This window comes from Hydractinia symbiolongicarpus, chromosome 2 (assembly GCF_029227915.1).
Source record: "Hydractinia symbiolongicarpus strain clone_291-10 chromosome 2, HSymV2.1, whole genome shotgun sequence".
In the NCBI taxonomy this organism is placed as follows: domain Eukaryota; kingdom Metazoa; phylum Cnidaria; class Hydrozoa; order Anthoathecata; family Hydractiniidae; genus Hydractinia; species Hydractinia symbiolongicarpus.
The window spans coordinates 30,828,199-30,844,587 of record NC_079876.1 but is presented as its reverse complement, the minus strand read 5'-3'; the positions used below and the strand labels follow the sequence as shown (position 1 = coordinate 30,844,587).

General features: G+C 34.5%; 1 protein-coding gene and 1 long non-coding RNA gene across 2 annotated transcripts; both read left to right on the top strand.

The window, feature by feature from the left end:
• Positions 1–701: 701 nt before the first annotated feature.
• LOC130630616 (MATH and LRR domain-containing protein PFE0570w-like) lies at positions 702–16,282 on the top strand. The gene is made up of 11 exons (XM_057444179.1): positions 702–1,026; positions 5,480–5,625; positions 6,826–9,547; positions 9,675–10,647; positions 10,839–10,985; positions 11,683–12,502; positions 13,026–13,232; positions 13,858–13,982; positions 14,281–14,516; positions 14,899–15,088; positions 15,421–16,282. Exons 1-11 carry the CDS (start codon positions 905–907, stop codon positions 16,096–16,098), a joined length of 6,366 nt encoding a protein of 2,121 aa, XP_057300162.1. The 5' UTR covers positions 702–904; the 3' UTR covers positions 16,099–16,282.
• On the top strand, positions 1,033–5,149 carry LOC130630646 (uncharacterized). Its single transcript, XR_008982093.1, has 2 exons — positions 1,033–4,057; positions 4,712–5,149. It is a non-coding gene; the product is annotated as an uncharacterized LOC130630646 (long non-coding RNA).
• Positions 16,283–16,389: the final 107 nt, after the last annotated feature.

Below are 16,389 nucleotides of genomic sequence, written 5' to 3'. Positions count from 1 at the left end.
ACATTCTACATAAACAATGTAGGTATATACATGCTGTACCTACATTGTTTATGTAGAAATTTGATTGTTACATACAAAACAATAAAATTGTTTATTTTTTAGCATCCGTTCAACAAAGCTATATATAACATGGTATTTCCAGACATTCCTTTCCATCCCCTCCGTTTTCCTGCAGAGCCCTTTCCTCCTGTTTCATGAGGAAATATATAAATTGCCCAGGTATAACTAGATAATGCAAAATTAAGGAGACATAAGGGAAAAAATAAAGGGAAGCATATAGCAAGAAAGAAAAACAAATAAATATTCTCTTCGCCCAGCTTTTATTCCTTGTAACTTGCAGAAAAACTCTTTGCCGCGAATTTTTTTGAAGTAACAAACAGACTGGTAACGAGCCGCCATTATGAAACAAACCGAACTATTCACAGAAGATATGTATATCTTCACTGGATTCAATGTAACATTTAGTGTCCAGCCATTGATGTGTAAATTTATGAAGTTTACAACTTGTTAAAAAACCTTTGTTTTCTATGGATATATGAAAATAAAATTTTCCGCTAAGGCTGCTTTCAGAAGTTATTAGCCACAGAATATTTTGTGGTGGGGCACCACTTGACGTGAGACGCTATTCCAGAAGTGCGTTTGTGTAGAAAGTATATGTACAGGCCATTTGACGTACAAAACTCCCCAGTATCGGTTTGCTGATTGGTTCACCGCGCAACTTATACTTCTCACCATCCGTCAAATATGCCAGGGTGAAATAGCTGCATTTTATCACGCGCTCCTTGCGACCTGGTGAAAGTGGAAAGACAGGCGTCCTGGTTGCCTAAAATGTGCTAACTTTTTATTAATGCTGCATATAAAATCCATGATATAATTTTATACTGGTTGTAAATCGTATACTGCAATGCAGGGTGTTGATTCTTATGCAAGCTCTTATTCTGAGCGCCAAGAGTCGGACGAAAAATTGTCTCACAAGAAATCTAAGAAAAAGAAAAAGAAGCACGAGAAAGACGGTGAACATCACAAGTAACTTGAGAAATGTTTTATTTTCATTTTTTTCCCGTTTTATAAAGGGTTTTTCTATTAATTTTTTTTTTTAATTTGTATTTGTTTTTTCTACAAAATCCACTTAAAAATAGGACGACGTTGTTTGCCGCCAAGGCGTGACACAAAAAAATGTTTGGTTAGTGTGTTTTTGAGGGTTCATAAGAGGTTCGCTTGCCTTCTCGGCCATAAAAAAAGATGCATTTTTTAAAAAAGGTTTCATTATTTTGCTTAAACATCTTGCATATAGTCGAAGTCAGCTGCTGTGTCATGTTTGATATTCAGGGATAACTGCAAATTAGGCTATCACGCCAAATTAGGATAGTAGCTTAGTAGAAGATTTCCCATAGGCTAGATAGGAGATCATCTCCTATTTAGGAGATGTGTTTTCTTCTTTTACGATTATCTCGACAACCACGTCTGGTCGCGGTATCTTCATTCAGAGTTTTGTTGCTCATTACATCACCTTCGTTCAAGCAAAATTTTTTATAGTTTGCTTCACGGGACTTAAAATTATACTTCAAAAGTCTTTGGATCGGCTAATTAGACAAGAAATAGTCTATTTAGGCTATGTGCCACCATGCGCGCGGGAAATTTAGCCTTTTTTAGAAGCAACCGTGGCCGTAAAACAAAGAAGCCGTAACACAGCGCATGCGTTCTTAATAAAAACAAACTAAACGATATATCGTCTGACAGCGCAAATAATAAAGAAAAATATATTTGGACCATCAAAAGGAGGTTCTATAGAATGTTTTTAGCTAATAAAATCATTGCGATTATGCAATAGGCAGCAAAAGCCATGTTGTTAGACTATTAGAAGAGATAAATCGCCTAAATAGGCTATCGTAGACTAATTAGACTATCATAGCCTAATTTGCGGTTATCCCTGACTGTTTGATAGAGATAGATAGATAGATAGATGTGCATATTTTACATGGCTAGCCTCACAAATATCGAGGGATATACCCTGTCTATTATTTCCAGGAGGGGCCATGGCTTAGATGGAGAGTCCTAGAGTATTTAATGCTCATTTTGAGCGACGCAGACCCAATTAGGGCCCGCGCTCTACTAGACATGATTCCTTTGAAGCCATAATGCACACAAACCAGCTTTGGGCGGAATTTAGCTAGATAGTAACAATGCTCCACAATGCTTCGACATTTGATTCTTGATGAGGTGTACAGGGTTTTGGATGGTAAGCTTGGCCGAAATCATCTAGCAGCTACTAACCATTGGTGCTGAGGTTTGAGGTAAGGAAATATATGTACTGTGGTTTGTGTGGTTCAAGGAAAAGATAATGTTGGTAGATTTTCCTTTGCTTGTTTCATCATTCTCTTAAAAATTCGGACACTGGAATAAAAAAGTGCTTTTTTTTCTCAATGGACGTTCGGTTGGAGGATACTAACTAAACTTTTTTTGTGTCATGCCCAAGTATAGCTAGCATGACATTATTTGTTTTTCAGTGGCCCTCGGTGCAAGCAATCCACTATGGCTTTTTGTGATTTTTTGGCTATCAGTTTAAATATTTATTATTATTATTATTGTCATTATTAATTTTCGGTAGTAAGCTATTTGGCTATGGCATTTGCGTGGAAGGAAAAAATATGTTTTACTGTGAATTTCTTCTCATGGAAACATCATTTAAGGTTTTAAAATATTATCGAGTCTATAGATTGCTGCCTTCTGATTTATTTTAATTCGTTTAACGTCCTAAGAATCAAAGTCATAAAAATTCTTCACATAGCATCCTTGTTTTTTCCTGCCACGCAGATGTCAGAGCTGAAAGTGTAAACACTGAAGTGTAAACAACAAATTCATCTATAGCTACCACTATACACTTGTCTACATATATTAGCATTAGGTCAAGTTGTATAAGTTCAATGGAAAGGTAAGTCTATTACATTAAATTGCATTTCAGGAATGCTCAATGCAAGTTTGCGATTTCAGCGGACAACCGCCAATTTATTTCAAAAAGTCACCCAAATTTGCCCTTATATATGCTAGTGTTTGCGGCTTAGGCTCCAGATTACTAGTTTAAAATGACGTGGAAGCTCCAAATAAAGGAGGTGCGCAAGTTATGTGTAATGGCACTAGTTGGGTCATTCTAAAAGCAGCAAAGAGAATCCGAATAATTAACAGAATATTTAATTTTGTGTTTTTCACAAAGAAATCAAGTAATTTTTTAAAGATTTTCAGGTTTTAAGTTGGGCTAAGTGGATGAATTAAACCAAATATATTTCCCATCACTGCCTTGGCAAACTTACACATAGCATAATGAAAAAAATGTATTATAAGCATATGGCGTTATAGGTGAGTGTTACAAAAAATGTTGGCAAACTTGTACTACTTGACACTAGGCTTTTTTAATGTTTTGGGCATGGCAGACAAATAGATGGGTGAATCTTTTTCAGTCCATTTATTCGTATGCACAAACAATTTGGAAATCTAGGTCTTTCTAAGTAAGGCAATTATTTTTGTAAAAAGTAATGAAGAGTATAGCAAAGTTTTGTTTGCATTAATAAAATTACTGTGTAACCAATAATGCAAGTCTTGTGTCATGTTAGATTATACATCAGACTGTACTGTACACTTTGCTTTCCAGATTTTATTTAGGAAGTTATTCTATTTAAGCTTATAAGTTGATTTTTAGGGGGCTATCACTCTACTAGTAATATTATTGTATTTAATTTCCTAGATTTAATAACAAATACATTAATAAGCTTGGATGAAAGCATATTTGGGATGAAAATCATGGTTATACCTTGAGACATAAATACATAATTTGAAACAATATTTAATAATAAAATTCTACAGTTTAGCAGACTTTTTATTGTTTTGTTTGTTTCAATGTCTGAATTTTGTGTGTTTACATTTTGTAGTATAAATAAACTAACCAGGATATTATTTATCTGTTCCCAGTCAAATGGATGTCTTGTGAAGTAGCTCTGTTTGTGTTAAAAATATTTAAAATATATTTTTCTAGTTTTAGCAGAATAATAGCATATTGATTATGGTAGGTCCTATTTTCTCATTTATATTCATCCTGTGGAAATTCTTTTATGTAAAAACTTGACATAATGTAATGAAAATGTATCCAGTCTTGCATAGTCCACTTTCGTTTTGACTTTTGTGTTCGGAACAATTAACATTATACTCATTCCTGTAGATAGAAAGTATAAAAAAAGACCACAGAAGTCGAGTAATAAATCGCTTCAAAAAGATTAAATATGAGAATTATTGGAATCTTTTCCTTTAAAAATATCTGCATGAATTCCAACAGCCATTTATATGGTCTGACTTTTAGGCATGTCATCTATGAATGTTGTTTTAGATTGGTAAATGAATTTGACACAATGGCATAATCTGAAATTTTAAAATGCCTTACTCCTTGTACGATTTTATTCTCCTTAGTATTTTTCATTTTGTTAATAATGAAGTGCATGGTGTATCAGTGTGCTCTTAAGGCACAGAGTTTTTCTTATATTTTTTTCTGCCTTAACCTATTTTACTTTTTTTTCACTTCTTATAAGTGTACTTGTGTTCTAATGACAAAGGAATGTTCTTAAGAAATCAGATTATTAATGCAAAAAGTTCTTTGCTACCTGACTATTTTTAATTGGTTTCTTGAAAAATATGTGTTTTTAATATTATCAATTTTTGCTTTTAGGATGATGCATTGGTGTTCGGTTTGAGTAAATATCCAGCAATAGCTAATAGAATATGTACATTAATATACACAATAAATAATTTTCAAGTTTTTTTTGTTGGAACTTGGCTTTAATAGTTTGTTGGTTATTTTATCATTGGTTGGTGTGTCAAAAGATTACTTAAAAGACTATAAAGACATATTTTAAAGTGGAAAAGCTTAGCATTTTCCTAATGAAGAAAAGGACAAACAACATAGAGTTGTTTGTTGTTACTGAATGGAAATGTTTATTTCAGAGATGATTTCCTTTTTTTAGTATTTTTTAAACTGGTTGTTTATAAATCTGCATATAAAGATATTTGCTTGACAATCTTGACTTGAATTATTATTCTTTTTTTATTTAATTCTTGTATGTCTTTATTATTATTTTCAAGACAGTATACCAGCATTCCCAGTTTATGCATTGTGTGTTAACTTTTTTGCCCTGCCTGGTTTTTAGACATGTATAGAGTTACTTCACAAGTATGAAAAACAACCCATCCATTTGGCTGAGTTGTGATTAATGAAGATAATTGATACCAAGTAATTACCAGCAATGTTTTTTTGTGGCCTGGTATGTTTAAAATGTGATATATACTTAATTGTTAAGGATTGCTCCTAAAACATATGAGCAGCAGTCAAAATAATTCCTTGTCATATTTTTAACATGTTGGCCATATTAAAACACTGGAAATTACTTTTTTATACCAGTTCTTTGATGCATAACATACTTATTTATCCTATTTAAAGGCACAAGAAGTCGAAACACAAGAAGGAAAAACGGCATGGATCTAGGGAAAGACGTGGGTCAAATGACAACAGACATGATTCAAGTAGACATGGCTCAAGAAAGAACAGTCTTTCAGATCAGATGCAAACACTGTATAGGCAAGGAGGTGTGTATGTTACCTATGTAACATCACTCGTAGTTGGATTGCACCTGTGTAACTACACTATAAAATGCTGCTTTTCCTTAGAGTCCCTATTACTTGTTTGATGTACCATTTTTACTTCTTTTGCTCAAAAACAAAATCTGCTGAAATCAAGGCAAATGATATTGTGTCTTATTTTAGTTCGGGCTATTTCGTAAGAACAAATTTCACAAGCTAGTGCCCAGGACTAAATTGATAAATGCTGTTAAAACCAGTAAAACATGTTACAATTCAGTTTGAATGATATTCATTCTTTCTTTTCCTTTTTTATATTCGCTACTTTCAAACAACAGGTGGCCACAAAAAATGGGAAAGTAAATAAAAATTAAAAAATACAATTAATTAGAGACATGAACCTTTGTCCTCCCCATTACTGCCACTCATTTTATTATGCACACTGTGGTTGGTAAGATGAAAATAGATAATAAAATTATGAAAAACACGAGAAAATAATGTTCCATACATCATTGTTACAGACGATCTGTAATAATTTATTATTTTATTTCTGTTCATGCCAAGAAAACTTTACGTATAAAAAATGTAAAAATAAATTCAGATCAATTATTTATTTTTCTATTTTAACTAATAATCTTCCATACATCATTGTTACAGACGATCTGTAATAATTTATTATTTTATTTCTTTTAATGCCAAGAAAACTTTATGTATAAAAGATGTAAAAATAAATTCAGATCAATTATTTATTCTTCTATTTTAACTAATAATCTTCCATACATCATTGTTACACACGATCTGTAATAATTTATTTTTTTATTTCTGTTCATGCCAAGAAAACTTTACGTATAAAAGATGTAAAAATAAATTTAGGTCAATTATTTATTTTTCTATTTTAACTTTGTTAGATCTCTTTAAATTAAAAGAATTAGCAAATTTATAAAAATATGCATTTTATTTACGCGGTTCTACATGAAAAAGAAAGCTTTCTTAAGTTATTCTCTTGACTTTATATTTCGCTTTTTTCCTAATTTTGATAATTTCAGAAACCTATCACAGACATAAAGAAAACAAAGAATTGCATGTACGATTAATCGCATGCCTGAACAAATCTGCGCGTGTGTGGATGCGTGCGCATGCGATCACACGCCTCTCACAAAATGGTCTGTTAGTTCCATTATTTTATTTTGTGATTTTTTTTTGTATTAGGCTTGAACAACCAGCACGCAACATATACTTCATTGCATGGCAGTCACTTCAAGGAACAGATTACGGTGATTAACAGTCCTACAACATTGTGGCCTGTAACTGCTGGAAACACCTACAACAGTCTAGGTGCATTGGTTCATGGCAACACACCATCTCCTATTAGTTACTCACCTATTGGAACTCCACTGGGAGTAGCTCCTAATGTACATGGTTCAGTGCTTATTGGCAACCACATTACCACACCTCCGTTGTCACCAGGAAATTTTTTACAACTGAGAACTGTAGGAACAGTAGTTCCAGCTACTTTAAATAATGCAACTGCTCAATCCCATCATGCCATACGTTTACAGAGCACTCAAGCTAATCATTCCAATAATATATCTCTTTCACGTTGTGATAGTGCGACTCGTGGAGTGTCAACAGTTTCATTAGTAAATAAGCAGCCATTGCCAGCCTTTTCAAAGCCACGTCCTGATAGGTTTTTGCCCACGTCAATGCTAAGCAATATTTCACAAGCTATTACAAGTACCTCCAGTAGCAATATCGTCAAAACTGAACAATCAAATAGTAACACACAAGTACAGCAACCATCTAGGGGTTATAATGAACTTGGTGATTCAACTGAGAAAACAAGTCAAACAAGCACTTATACTGCAAACAGCTTACCTACACCGTCACAACCCACTAGTATCGCACCAGACTTAGCAGCGAAACATATCCCACCAAATCACATCAGATTTCCACCAAATCAGGTGAGATATCCTCCGCCAAATCATATGAGACATACAACACCAGACCAAATCCGACATCAATCTTTGGACCAAACGAGACATGCCCCATCAGATCAAATCAGGCTCTCTTCTACAGAACAAATGAGACTTCCACCTCCAGATCAACTAAGACTCCCCCCTCCTGGCCAAATGCATTATCCTCCTCCTGGTCCTATTAGGCAGCCTCCACCAGGTATGCGTCTCCCACCACCAGATTTTAGACTTCCTCCACCTAACTTGCACCAACGTCTACCTAATAATCAACAGCCATCTGATATTCATCGGCCACCTAATATTCAACAACTACCACCTGATATGAGCCAACCACCAAACTTCAATTTTCCTCCAGAAGGCTTTAGGCAACCTCCTCCAGGTCATTTTCAAACAGGACCACCTGGTAGATTTAGACCTCCACCACCAAATATGGGATATCCACCTCCACCTTTTAACCCTCAGCAGCCTGGTGTTTTTCAGCAACCACCGGCATCATTGCCTGAAAGATTTCACCATTCTCATCCTAACTTTCAGCAGCCACCACCTGATAACTTTAGACCACCTCAAGGTAATATGGCACCATCAGTGTCTACTGCATACAGACCTGGCCAAGGGAACTTTCCACCTTCTAACAATAATAGTTTTCATCAAGTACGACCTGCAAATTCACCAAATGATTACCATATGCAGCAACAGCCTAGTTTTCCACCACCAGGGAAGTTTCCTCCACATATAACCCCAGATTTTTCTGTACCTCCACCTAATTTTAATCAGACTCCTAACCAAGCACCACATCAGAGTTTCAACCAAACTTGGCCTAAAACAGAAGAGCATAGTATCGACTCTCAAGTACATCCAAACCAATCTGGTCTTCCATCAAATCAAAATTATGATCAAATACAAAATCAACATAACTCACTAAGTGCAAAAGCAAACACCCTTGGAAGTGCTGACTATACAAAAATTGTACAAGCATTAGAGACGTTAAAGTCAGGCAATGTAATTGACAACAAGGCTGGTAGTAACAGTCCCCACATACAAGCTATTTCTCCTGAACCACTGTCTCCTCTTCGTGAAGATAAAAGACCAAAGAAACATAAGAAGCACAAAAAAGAGCGGAAAAAAGATATAAAGAAGAGATTGGAAGCAAGATTAGCAGAACTTGCTACTTTAAATGAAGCAGATGACGTTACAGATTCTCAACCACCAACATCTTTATCAATTCAAATCAACCCGAAACAGTCAAAATTCAACCTAAAGATTGAGTCACCTGTTCTTAAAGGAAATGTTTTTCAAAAATACAAAGCAACACAGCTGTCTAGGATGGACTCACCTTTGTTTCCAACAAAAAATATAGAACATGGTGATCGAAAATATCGAAAAGTAACAGAAAGTGGAAAGGATGATGAGCAGGAAGAGGAGGAGAGCAAAAATGATGAAGATGATGATGGCTTGAAGACTAAAGAAGATTTTTTAAAGATGTTGGGGATTGCGCAAGCAGTGGGTAAAGAAGATTTATCTAACATTCATAGTGGATCTGAAGAAGGAGAGGTATTAAGTGATGAAGAGTTGGAAGAACGACAAAGAATACGGGAAATCATACAGAAAGCTAAAGAAGAGGCTATTAAAAGCAATTCACCACCCTTGTGTAATTCCTTAAACCAGTCAACGCTTTCTAACAAACAACAGCTAGCTATGAATGATGAAGGCAAACATGTTGACAATATGAAGAGTGACGATGGCGAACTTAGTAGTGATGGAGAAATTAGTTCAGATGGTGAAATTAGTGAGGATAGCCTTGATGCTTTTGGAAGGTCTAAAAAATTAAGAGAAGGAGGCTTTAGTGACAATGAGGAGAAATATCGTCAACAGGGGTATAGTTCTGGTTCTGACAGTTCTTCAAATGAAGATGAAGAAAAGAATCGGTGGGGATATAGTCCAAGAAGATCACCTGAAAGGTTTGTTTTTATTATATGCAAACATTTGATTACATACTTTTTCTGCAGCGATTTCTTTCATGAGGCTTTAACACAAGACACATTTATATATTTTATAAACCAACACACAAATATTTCTATTTACTAGGGGTAGTAAATCACCAAAAGAGGGAAGCAGTCGATCAGCGAGTGCAAGTCCAGAACGACCTTCCATTCAACAAGAACCAGATAGCGTAGCAGAAGAAATACCTCCAAAATCGGAAGAACAGTTAGCTGAAGAAGCAAAAGAGCAAGAGCGCATGCGTGCTGAAATTGAGAAAGAAGCTGCTGAGAGAGAGCGACTGCGTTTAGAAGTTGAAAAACTTGAAAGTGCTATTGACACTGAAGTTATTATTAAACAAGACCCATCGAAAATAGGTGCTGGTGAGTCAAGTGGTAGTGAAATCAGTGAAGACGAAGATGACACAGTTGATGATGTCACTGTCAATGACTCTAATTTAGCAAAAGGCAAACCACCTGAGGAGGATGAGAAGGAAGTGATAAAACGACAACTAATAGAAAAACTTCAGCAAAAAGAAAAGATTAGTCAATCCTCAGCAGATGTTGATAAGAAAGAAATATGTAATGAAATTTCTGAAAGTGCAAAAGTTGATACTAGTGATTATGTTGATATTTTCGCGGATTCAGGGGACGATGAGAAACAAAATAGTGATGTGGAAGACGTTGAAAAGATGGAGACAAACGAAGTACAAGGTTTGGACGTTAAGAAAGAGGAGGACGTAGAAGTGGTGCCAGCACAAGAGAAAGATGAAGTTGATGTTTCCATGAGCAATGAGCCTGCTGAAGAATTTGAAAAAACATTAAAGACTTTATCTAACATTAAAAACAAAATGGAAGATATGACTAAGGAAGAGCTGGAAGAAGCCTTAAAAGCCATTCCTTCTCTAACTGATAATACGACGTCGAATGATGGGAGATCAACTCCAGTGCATTTACGAGACATTCAAATTCCACTCAAGTCACTTACTGAGTATGTCCATGACAAAAGAGCATTGTATAAACAGGTGTTTAAAAATATTAACAAAAAAGAATTTAAATTCATGCTGCCCAAATACTTGCGTGTAAGTTGACTTACTCTTATTTGTTGACAAAGTTAGGAGAAGCTTTTACAAATTATTCTAATGTATACACATGAGTTTTTTTTCAAAAATAACCTGGAAATTTTAAGTTTAAAATATTAATTCTCTATGCTTAATTTAGTTGAAATACATAAATTTTTTGCTGTTTGTTAATTTTTATATTCTCTCTTTAGAAATTTGATGTGAAAACTGTTCGGAATTGGTGTCTCGATGAAATTGAAATTATTTCAAAGAAACGATTAAAAGCTTTGATTCTCAACCAATGCCTAGCTTCATCTTCTAGTGAATCTGATGATGACAGTGATGATGCAGAAAATAAGGTGTGCATTATGTTTTCCTGTATACTCAAACTATATTAACTGTATATAAAGTGTAACAAAAGGGTCATTTTTGGCTGATTTTATCCAAATAAGTGTAAAATCTTTAAGGTCTACTCTTATTTGAGAGGTCCTTATTAAAATCACTAAAATATTTCGACTATTTCCTACACTTCTGGGCTACGTGTGTGTATCTAGGGAATTGTGTTCCTGCTTCTTTATCAAAATTGTGGTCATATTTAGTTGGTTTATTTGTACAAACAATCTAAAAGTTTGTCCTAATTATATTTTGTTCTGCGATAATTAGCTAGACTCCTGTTTTCTTCACATCTATTTACCATTTTACTTGATACTTTTTTTCTTTTTTTTATAAAAGCCTATTTTACAAACATATTTTGAACTATATTTTGGTTCCAAATATTACGGCCAGTACTAATCGATTCTTTACATTGTTTTATTTCCGTCCTTAAGTAAAATAAATTTCTATGCTATCACTTTAGTCTCTGACTTTCAGAGTTTTTGTTGATTCGCTATACAATAATGTTTTAAATTAACCTTTTTACAAAATGATTTATAACAAATTCACAACATAATAATTGCAGTTAAAAAGTGACCAAAAAAATACAGATTACAGAGAGCTGATTTGCAAATATCTTGCAATCCCCTACTGTTCGAAGATTTTAATATTTCTTCTACATAGGCTGGTCCTGTTGTTGCTGTAGAACTACCTGTATCAACAGAAGTCAAGATGAACGGTGAACAAAACGATTTAGCTGAGAAAAAAGAATCCAAAAAGACTAAGAAGAAAGAAAAGAAAAACAAAAAAACCAAGAAGAAGAAAGAAAAGAAAAAAGAAGACACTTCTACTATATTTCAAGTGGATACTAATAAGCAAGTAGTTGATTCAAACCATGATGGAAACTTAAACAAAGAAGCTGAAAACAAAGTTGTCAATGCGAAGACGGAAATAGATGTACCTAATAAACTTCAAGAAAAAAGTATACCTCCAGAAGAAAGCGTTACTGATGAAATTAAAGTGGAGACAGAAAATGAGACTACTTCGTTGGAAGAAAAACAACCAGAGAAAGAGGTTAAAATTGAGAATGTGAATATACAGAATAATGGTGATGGTGATGATGTGAAAGCTAGCATACAGAGTGAGAACGTTGATGAAGAGATTCAAAAAGAAAGCGACAAGACGGAACAAATAAGTAAGCAAGATGACATGATTGTTAAAGGTCAATCTGAAGACCAGAATAAGAAATTAGATCAAAATGAAAGCAAAGATGAAAGCATGAAAGAAAATACATATGAAGAAAAAGGTGTATTTGAAGAAAATATGGAAGAGAAAGATGCATCCCCTAAAGAAGAGAACATGAAAGAAAAAGTAACAGTAATTGATACTAATAAAAATGAAGGGGAAGAGGGATCTGGATCAGACTCTGCATCTGAAGGTTCTGATAGTGATTCTGATAGTGATTCTTCTGATTCCAGCTCGAAATCGAAATCTTCAGCGTCAGGTAACTTTTTGATTTTTTTTCTACATTATAATTATTTTTCTTGTCAGAAAATTTCTATTTTGCTGAATTAATTTCGCAGGGTGGCCTCACCTGAAACCTAGATAACCTAAAAATGGGTACCCTCCCAAAATCTCCTAAATAACCTAAAATTAGGCCTCAAAATAATAATTCCTCCTAAAATGTTGATAATCACATTATTTTTTTCAAACAATTTTCATCCTAAAATTTTAGTAAAATCTTTTTAGTAAAATGGCTTATCAACGTCTTATTAGTGTTTCTCCAAAAAAACTTGACCCATTAATGTTTAAGGTTTGTATTGGCGTCTCTTGTAATCAACTGTAGTGGTTTGCAATTGAAGTTGCTTGTAACTCATAGAAATCTTGATGATTCTGGGATTTTAGTTCCACGAAAAACATGAAGAAATAAAAGATAACTTGACTTGACTAACTTTGCTGACAGTAAAAACATATCCAGACTATGTTTGTCTTACATTGGTAGACAAGCCTTGCTTTTGTTATTTTAGAATCCGATGGTCTTGAAAATATTAGTAGTGTGGATGAGGACGATCTGCGTAAAAGTTCCGATGACGATGAGGATGACGACGACGAAAACAATGAGAAGGAAGACGACGATGAAGAATCAGTTGACTCAGATGATGAATCTAGTGATACAGAAGAACAGCCAACACGAAAAAGAAGGGAAAGTGAAAGAAAACATGACAAAAAATCAGGTGGGTATTATATAAAACAATCAAATGTAACAGGCTAGCAGAAAAGTGAACACAAACAAGTAATGAACTAATTCCATAGTCATTGTACCTGTATAACATAAATCAGGATGGTTTTTGAGACGAGAATATTTAAAACATGTATGTCATGTATGAAGATTGGTTGTGAGAGAGTTAATAATGATTATTCAGGCCTATCAATAAAGGGAGAGTAATTACTCTTGCTCACGCAAAGGCTCGCCCAATTATGAAAAATGAGAAACTTGCTCAATTCCAACTCCAAAAAAAGTTCTTTCTGGCTGAACAATATCGATTCATCTCACATGGAAATCAATGTTCTCTTTCTTATTATTTACCATAAAAAAACCACCCAAAATATATAAAAAAAGGAAAAATAACATAAATAAAAAGACTTATTGATAAAATATGCGTTTATAATCTTATTCTATTTATTCACATTGCTTGCCCAGTTAAAAAAGTTGGGGGAGCGATTTAGTGCTTGGGTATTATTTTTTATTGATAGACCTGATTATTATGCACGTATAAAAATAATATATTGTGATTTTTTTAACTTTGCTGCATTATCTGTGTTGTGTATAACTGCATAACTTCTTTCCCCTCTTTATAGCACAAAAGTCTTCTAGCGAATCTGACGATACATCTTCTGATGCCGATAGTGACGCCGACAAACCTACTGTTTCTAAAGATCGACGACATGTTGATCGAAGGCGACGTCATGAGGATCACATGAAGGTGAGCATAAGTGGTTGTGTACAAATCAAAAAATGCGATGCATATTCAGTAAAAATTTGGATTAAATTTGTTGCATCGAAAATTTGTGCACTTGGTGAATGATAAAAAACAGTGTTGTTAAAAATCAGTCCTAACAAACGCAATCTATCATTTCTTTATCGATTATTTTGTTATGGAAGTGATTTTTTAAAAAATCGATGCTTTTGTGCTTAATTTGCCGAATGCTCGCCCGATTTTTTCTGCGCCTAAACTTCTCTGCTTACGATTAAAAAATAAAACAAATTGTCTTCTTTGTCAGGGTAAAGTAGACGAAAGAACGAAACGTCATCGCCATGGCGATATGAGCGCAGAAGAGAAAAAAGCGCGCGCGAAATATCTTCACGAGAAAGAGAAAAGACGCCGTCACAAGGAGATGAAAATGCGAGAGCTAGCAAAGAAAAGAAAGAAGCATAAAAAAGAAGAATCTGACAGCGATGAGAGTGATGGCAATGCTGATGACGATGATGATCAAAAACGACGGAAGAGGATTCAAAGGTATGAAAATTTCATTGGAAAATCTAACTTTTCCCAGATTATTGACTTCAGAAGGCTTCCATATAAAACCTAACGTATAGTTAAAAATAGTAGATACGGTGTAACGCATGTTTCTTAACATTTTTGTTAGGTGAGTGTGAACCTTGCATTAGGGAGGCGCTTGCCGACCCAGCTATTTTATTTAGCGATAATTTGACGAAAACATTGCACTGAGATCCACATGATCAAAAGTATCTTCTCGATTTTCCAAGCAATTGATCAATTTTGCTTTTAAATTTGCAAATAATCTATTATTTTAAATTTTGCTCAGAAAAAAGCTCTGCGTGCAATAGACGCCAACATTTGAAATATAATTGTGTTATATATTGTGGATGTTTTCCAGATATTACTTGGAAAAGGAGCGTCGAAAGCGTGAACAAGAAAAAAAGGAGCGCGAAGTAAAGAAAATGCAGCATAAACGCTCTAAGGAGGAGAGCTCCGACAACGATGGAGATAGTTCCGACAGTTCGAGTCAAGATGACGGCGATGACGACGACACTTCATATAGAAATCAGATGAGGGATATGAGTAGGGTACGTTTTACTCTTATTATTCTTTTGATTTTCTTAAAAATTTTAGTTCTTATATTTCTAAAAAAATTTAGTTCTTATATTTCTTAAAAATTTTAATTCTTATATTTCTTAAAAATTTTAATTCTTATATTTCTTAAAAATTTTAGTTCTTATATTTCTTAAAAATTTTAGTTCTTATATTTCTTAAAAATTTTAGTTCTTATATTTCTTGTTTTTGTATTGAACGTGATTACGATGAATTAATTTAGTTTAAGTGTTTCGTTCGGTCAATCGTGTTGTTACAGACTCGTTTGAAGTCAAGCTGTTATGATATTATTTTTGTTTCAAAACAGGGAGATTCTCGTGAAAACGAGAATCGAGATTTTATGAAGTACTTAGCAAGAAAACGCGAACAAGAAAAAATGGACCTGAGAAGGAAACTGCAAAACAACAACCAGCCATCTAGAGAACAGTACGGCCATGATGCTCAAGTTCGTCGGCCCCAACAAATCGATCATGCGAAACAGAAACCGGCAGGTTATGAGGAGAGGCGTCGTATAAGAGAAATGGAGAAACGTCGCGCCATGATGCAACAAGGAGAGGAAAGAAGAGATGCTGATGTCCGAGTTGTGCGATCGAGACAAAACGTGAATGAACATTTTGATTATAATAATCGAGGTAGACCGAGGTCGCGCTCTGGAAGCGGTCAGAGAACTGATAGAAAACATTCCAGAGAATCGAGTGAGTCAAGGCGACGTTCCAGAGATTCGAGTGAAACACGAAGATCTCGCGATGTGTCAAAGCGAAAATCAGAACGCACCCGTTCGAATTCAAGAGACTCGAAATATCACGATAATAAACGTCGAAAACAGCGTGGAAGTTCTGACGAAGGAAATAATACGAAACCACCTTCGTCAAATTTGAGAGAATTAGAATTTCGCGCACGTGCGTTGCAGTCTTTGATAAACAAAAAGGAAGCTTCAAATAAAGCCATAGAATCTGGGAAATCTCATCGGCGTGGAGATCGATAAAACTTAATCTTATATGGTTTTGCGTTAAAAGTAATCCTCTGAAAGAACACTTATATATAGAGTTAGTTTTATATTTTCTTTTGTAAATATTTCTCTGCGATACATTATTTGTTTCATTTCTGACACGTCTACATTGTGTCCATCTTATATATATATGATCACGAAGATGAGTAGTTCACCTTACCGCCTTCTGTTGTTTTTGCATCTAGCACACGCTTTTCTAAAACCACATACCACAGGATACATACGTCGCAATGATTTACGTTAAAATAATGTACTTTTTTTTATAAG

What these genes read in the sequence shown, in the direction of transcription:
- LOC130630616 (XM_057444179.1), top strand. Translation starts at nt 905, where the DNA reads ATGCAGGGTGTTGATTCTTATGCAAGCTCTTATTCTGAGCGCCAAGAG. An exon ending in AAAACATGACAAAAAATCAG is followed by an intron (nt 13,233 to 13,857) that starts GTGGGTATTATA and finishes CCCTCTTTATAG; the next exon opens with CACAAAAGTCTTCTAGCGAA. An exon ending in GTCATGAGGATCACATGAAG is followed by an intron (nt 13,983 to 14,280) that starts GTGAGCATAAGT and finishes CTTCTTTGTCAG; the next exon opens with GGTAAAGTAGACGAAAGAAC.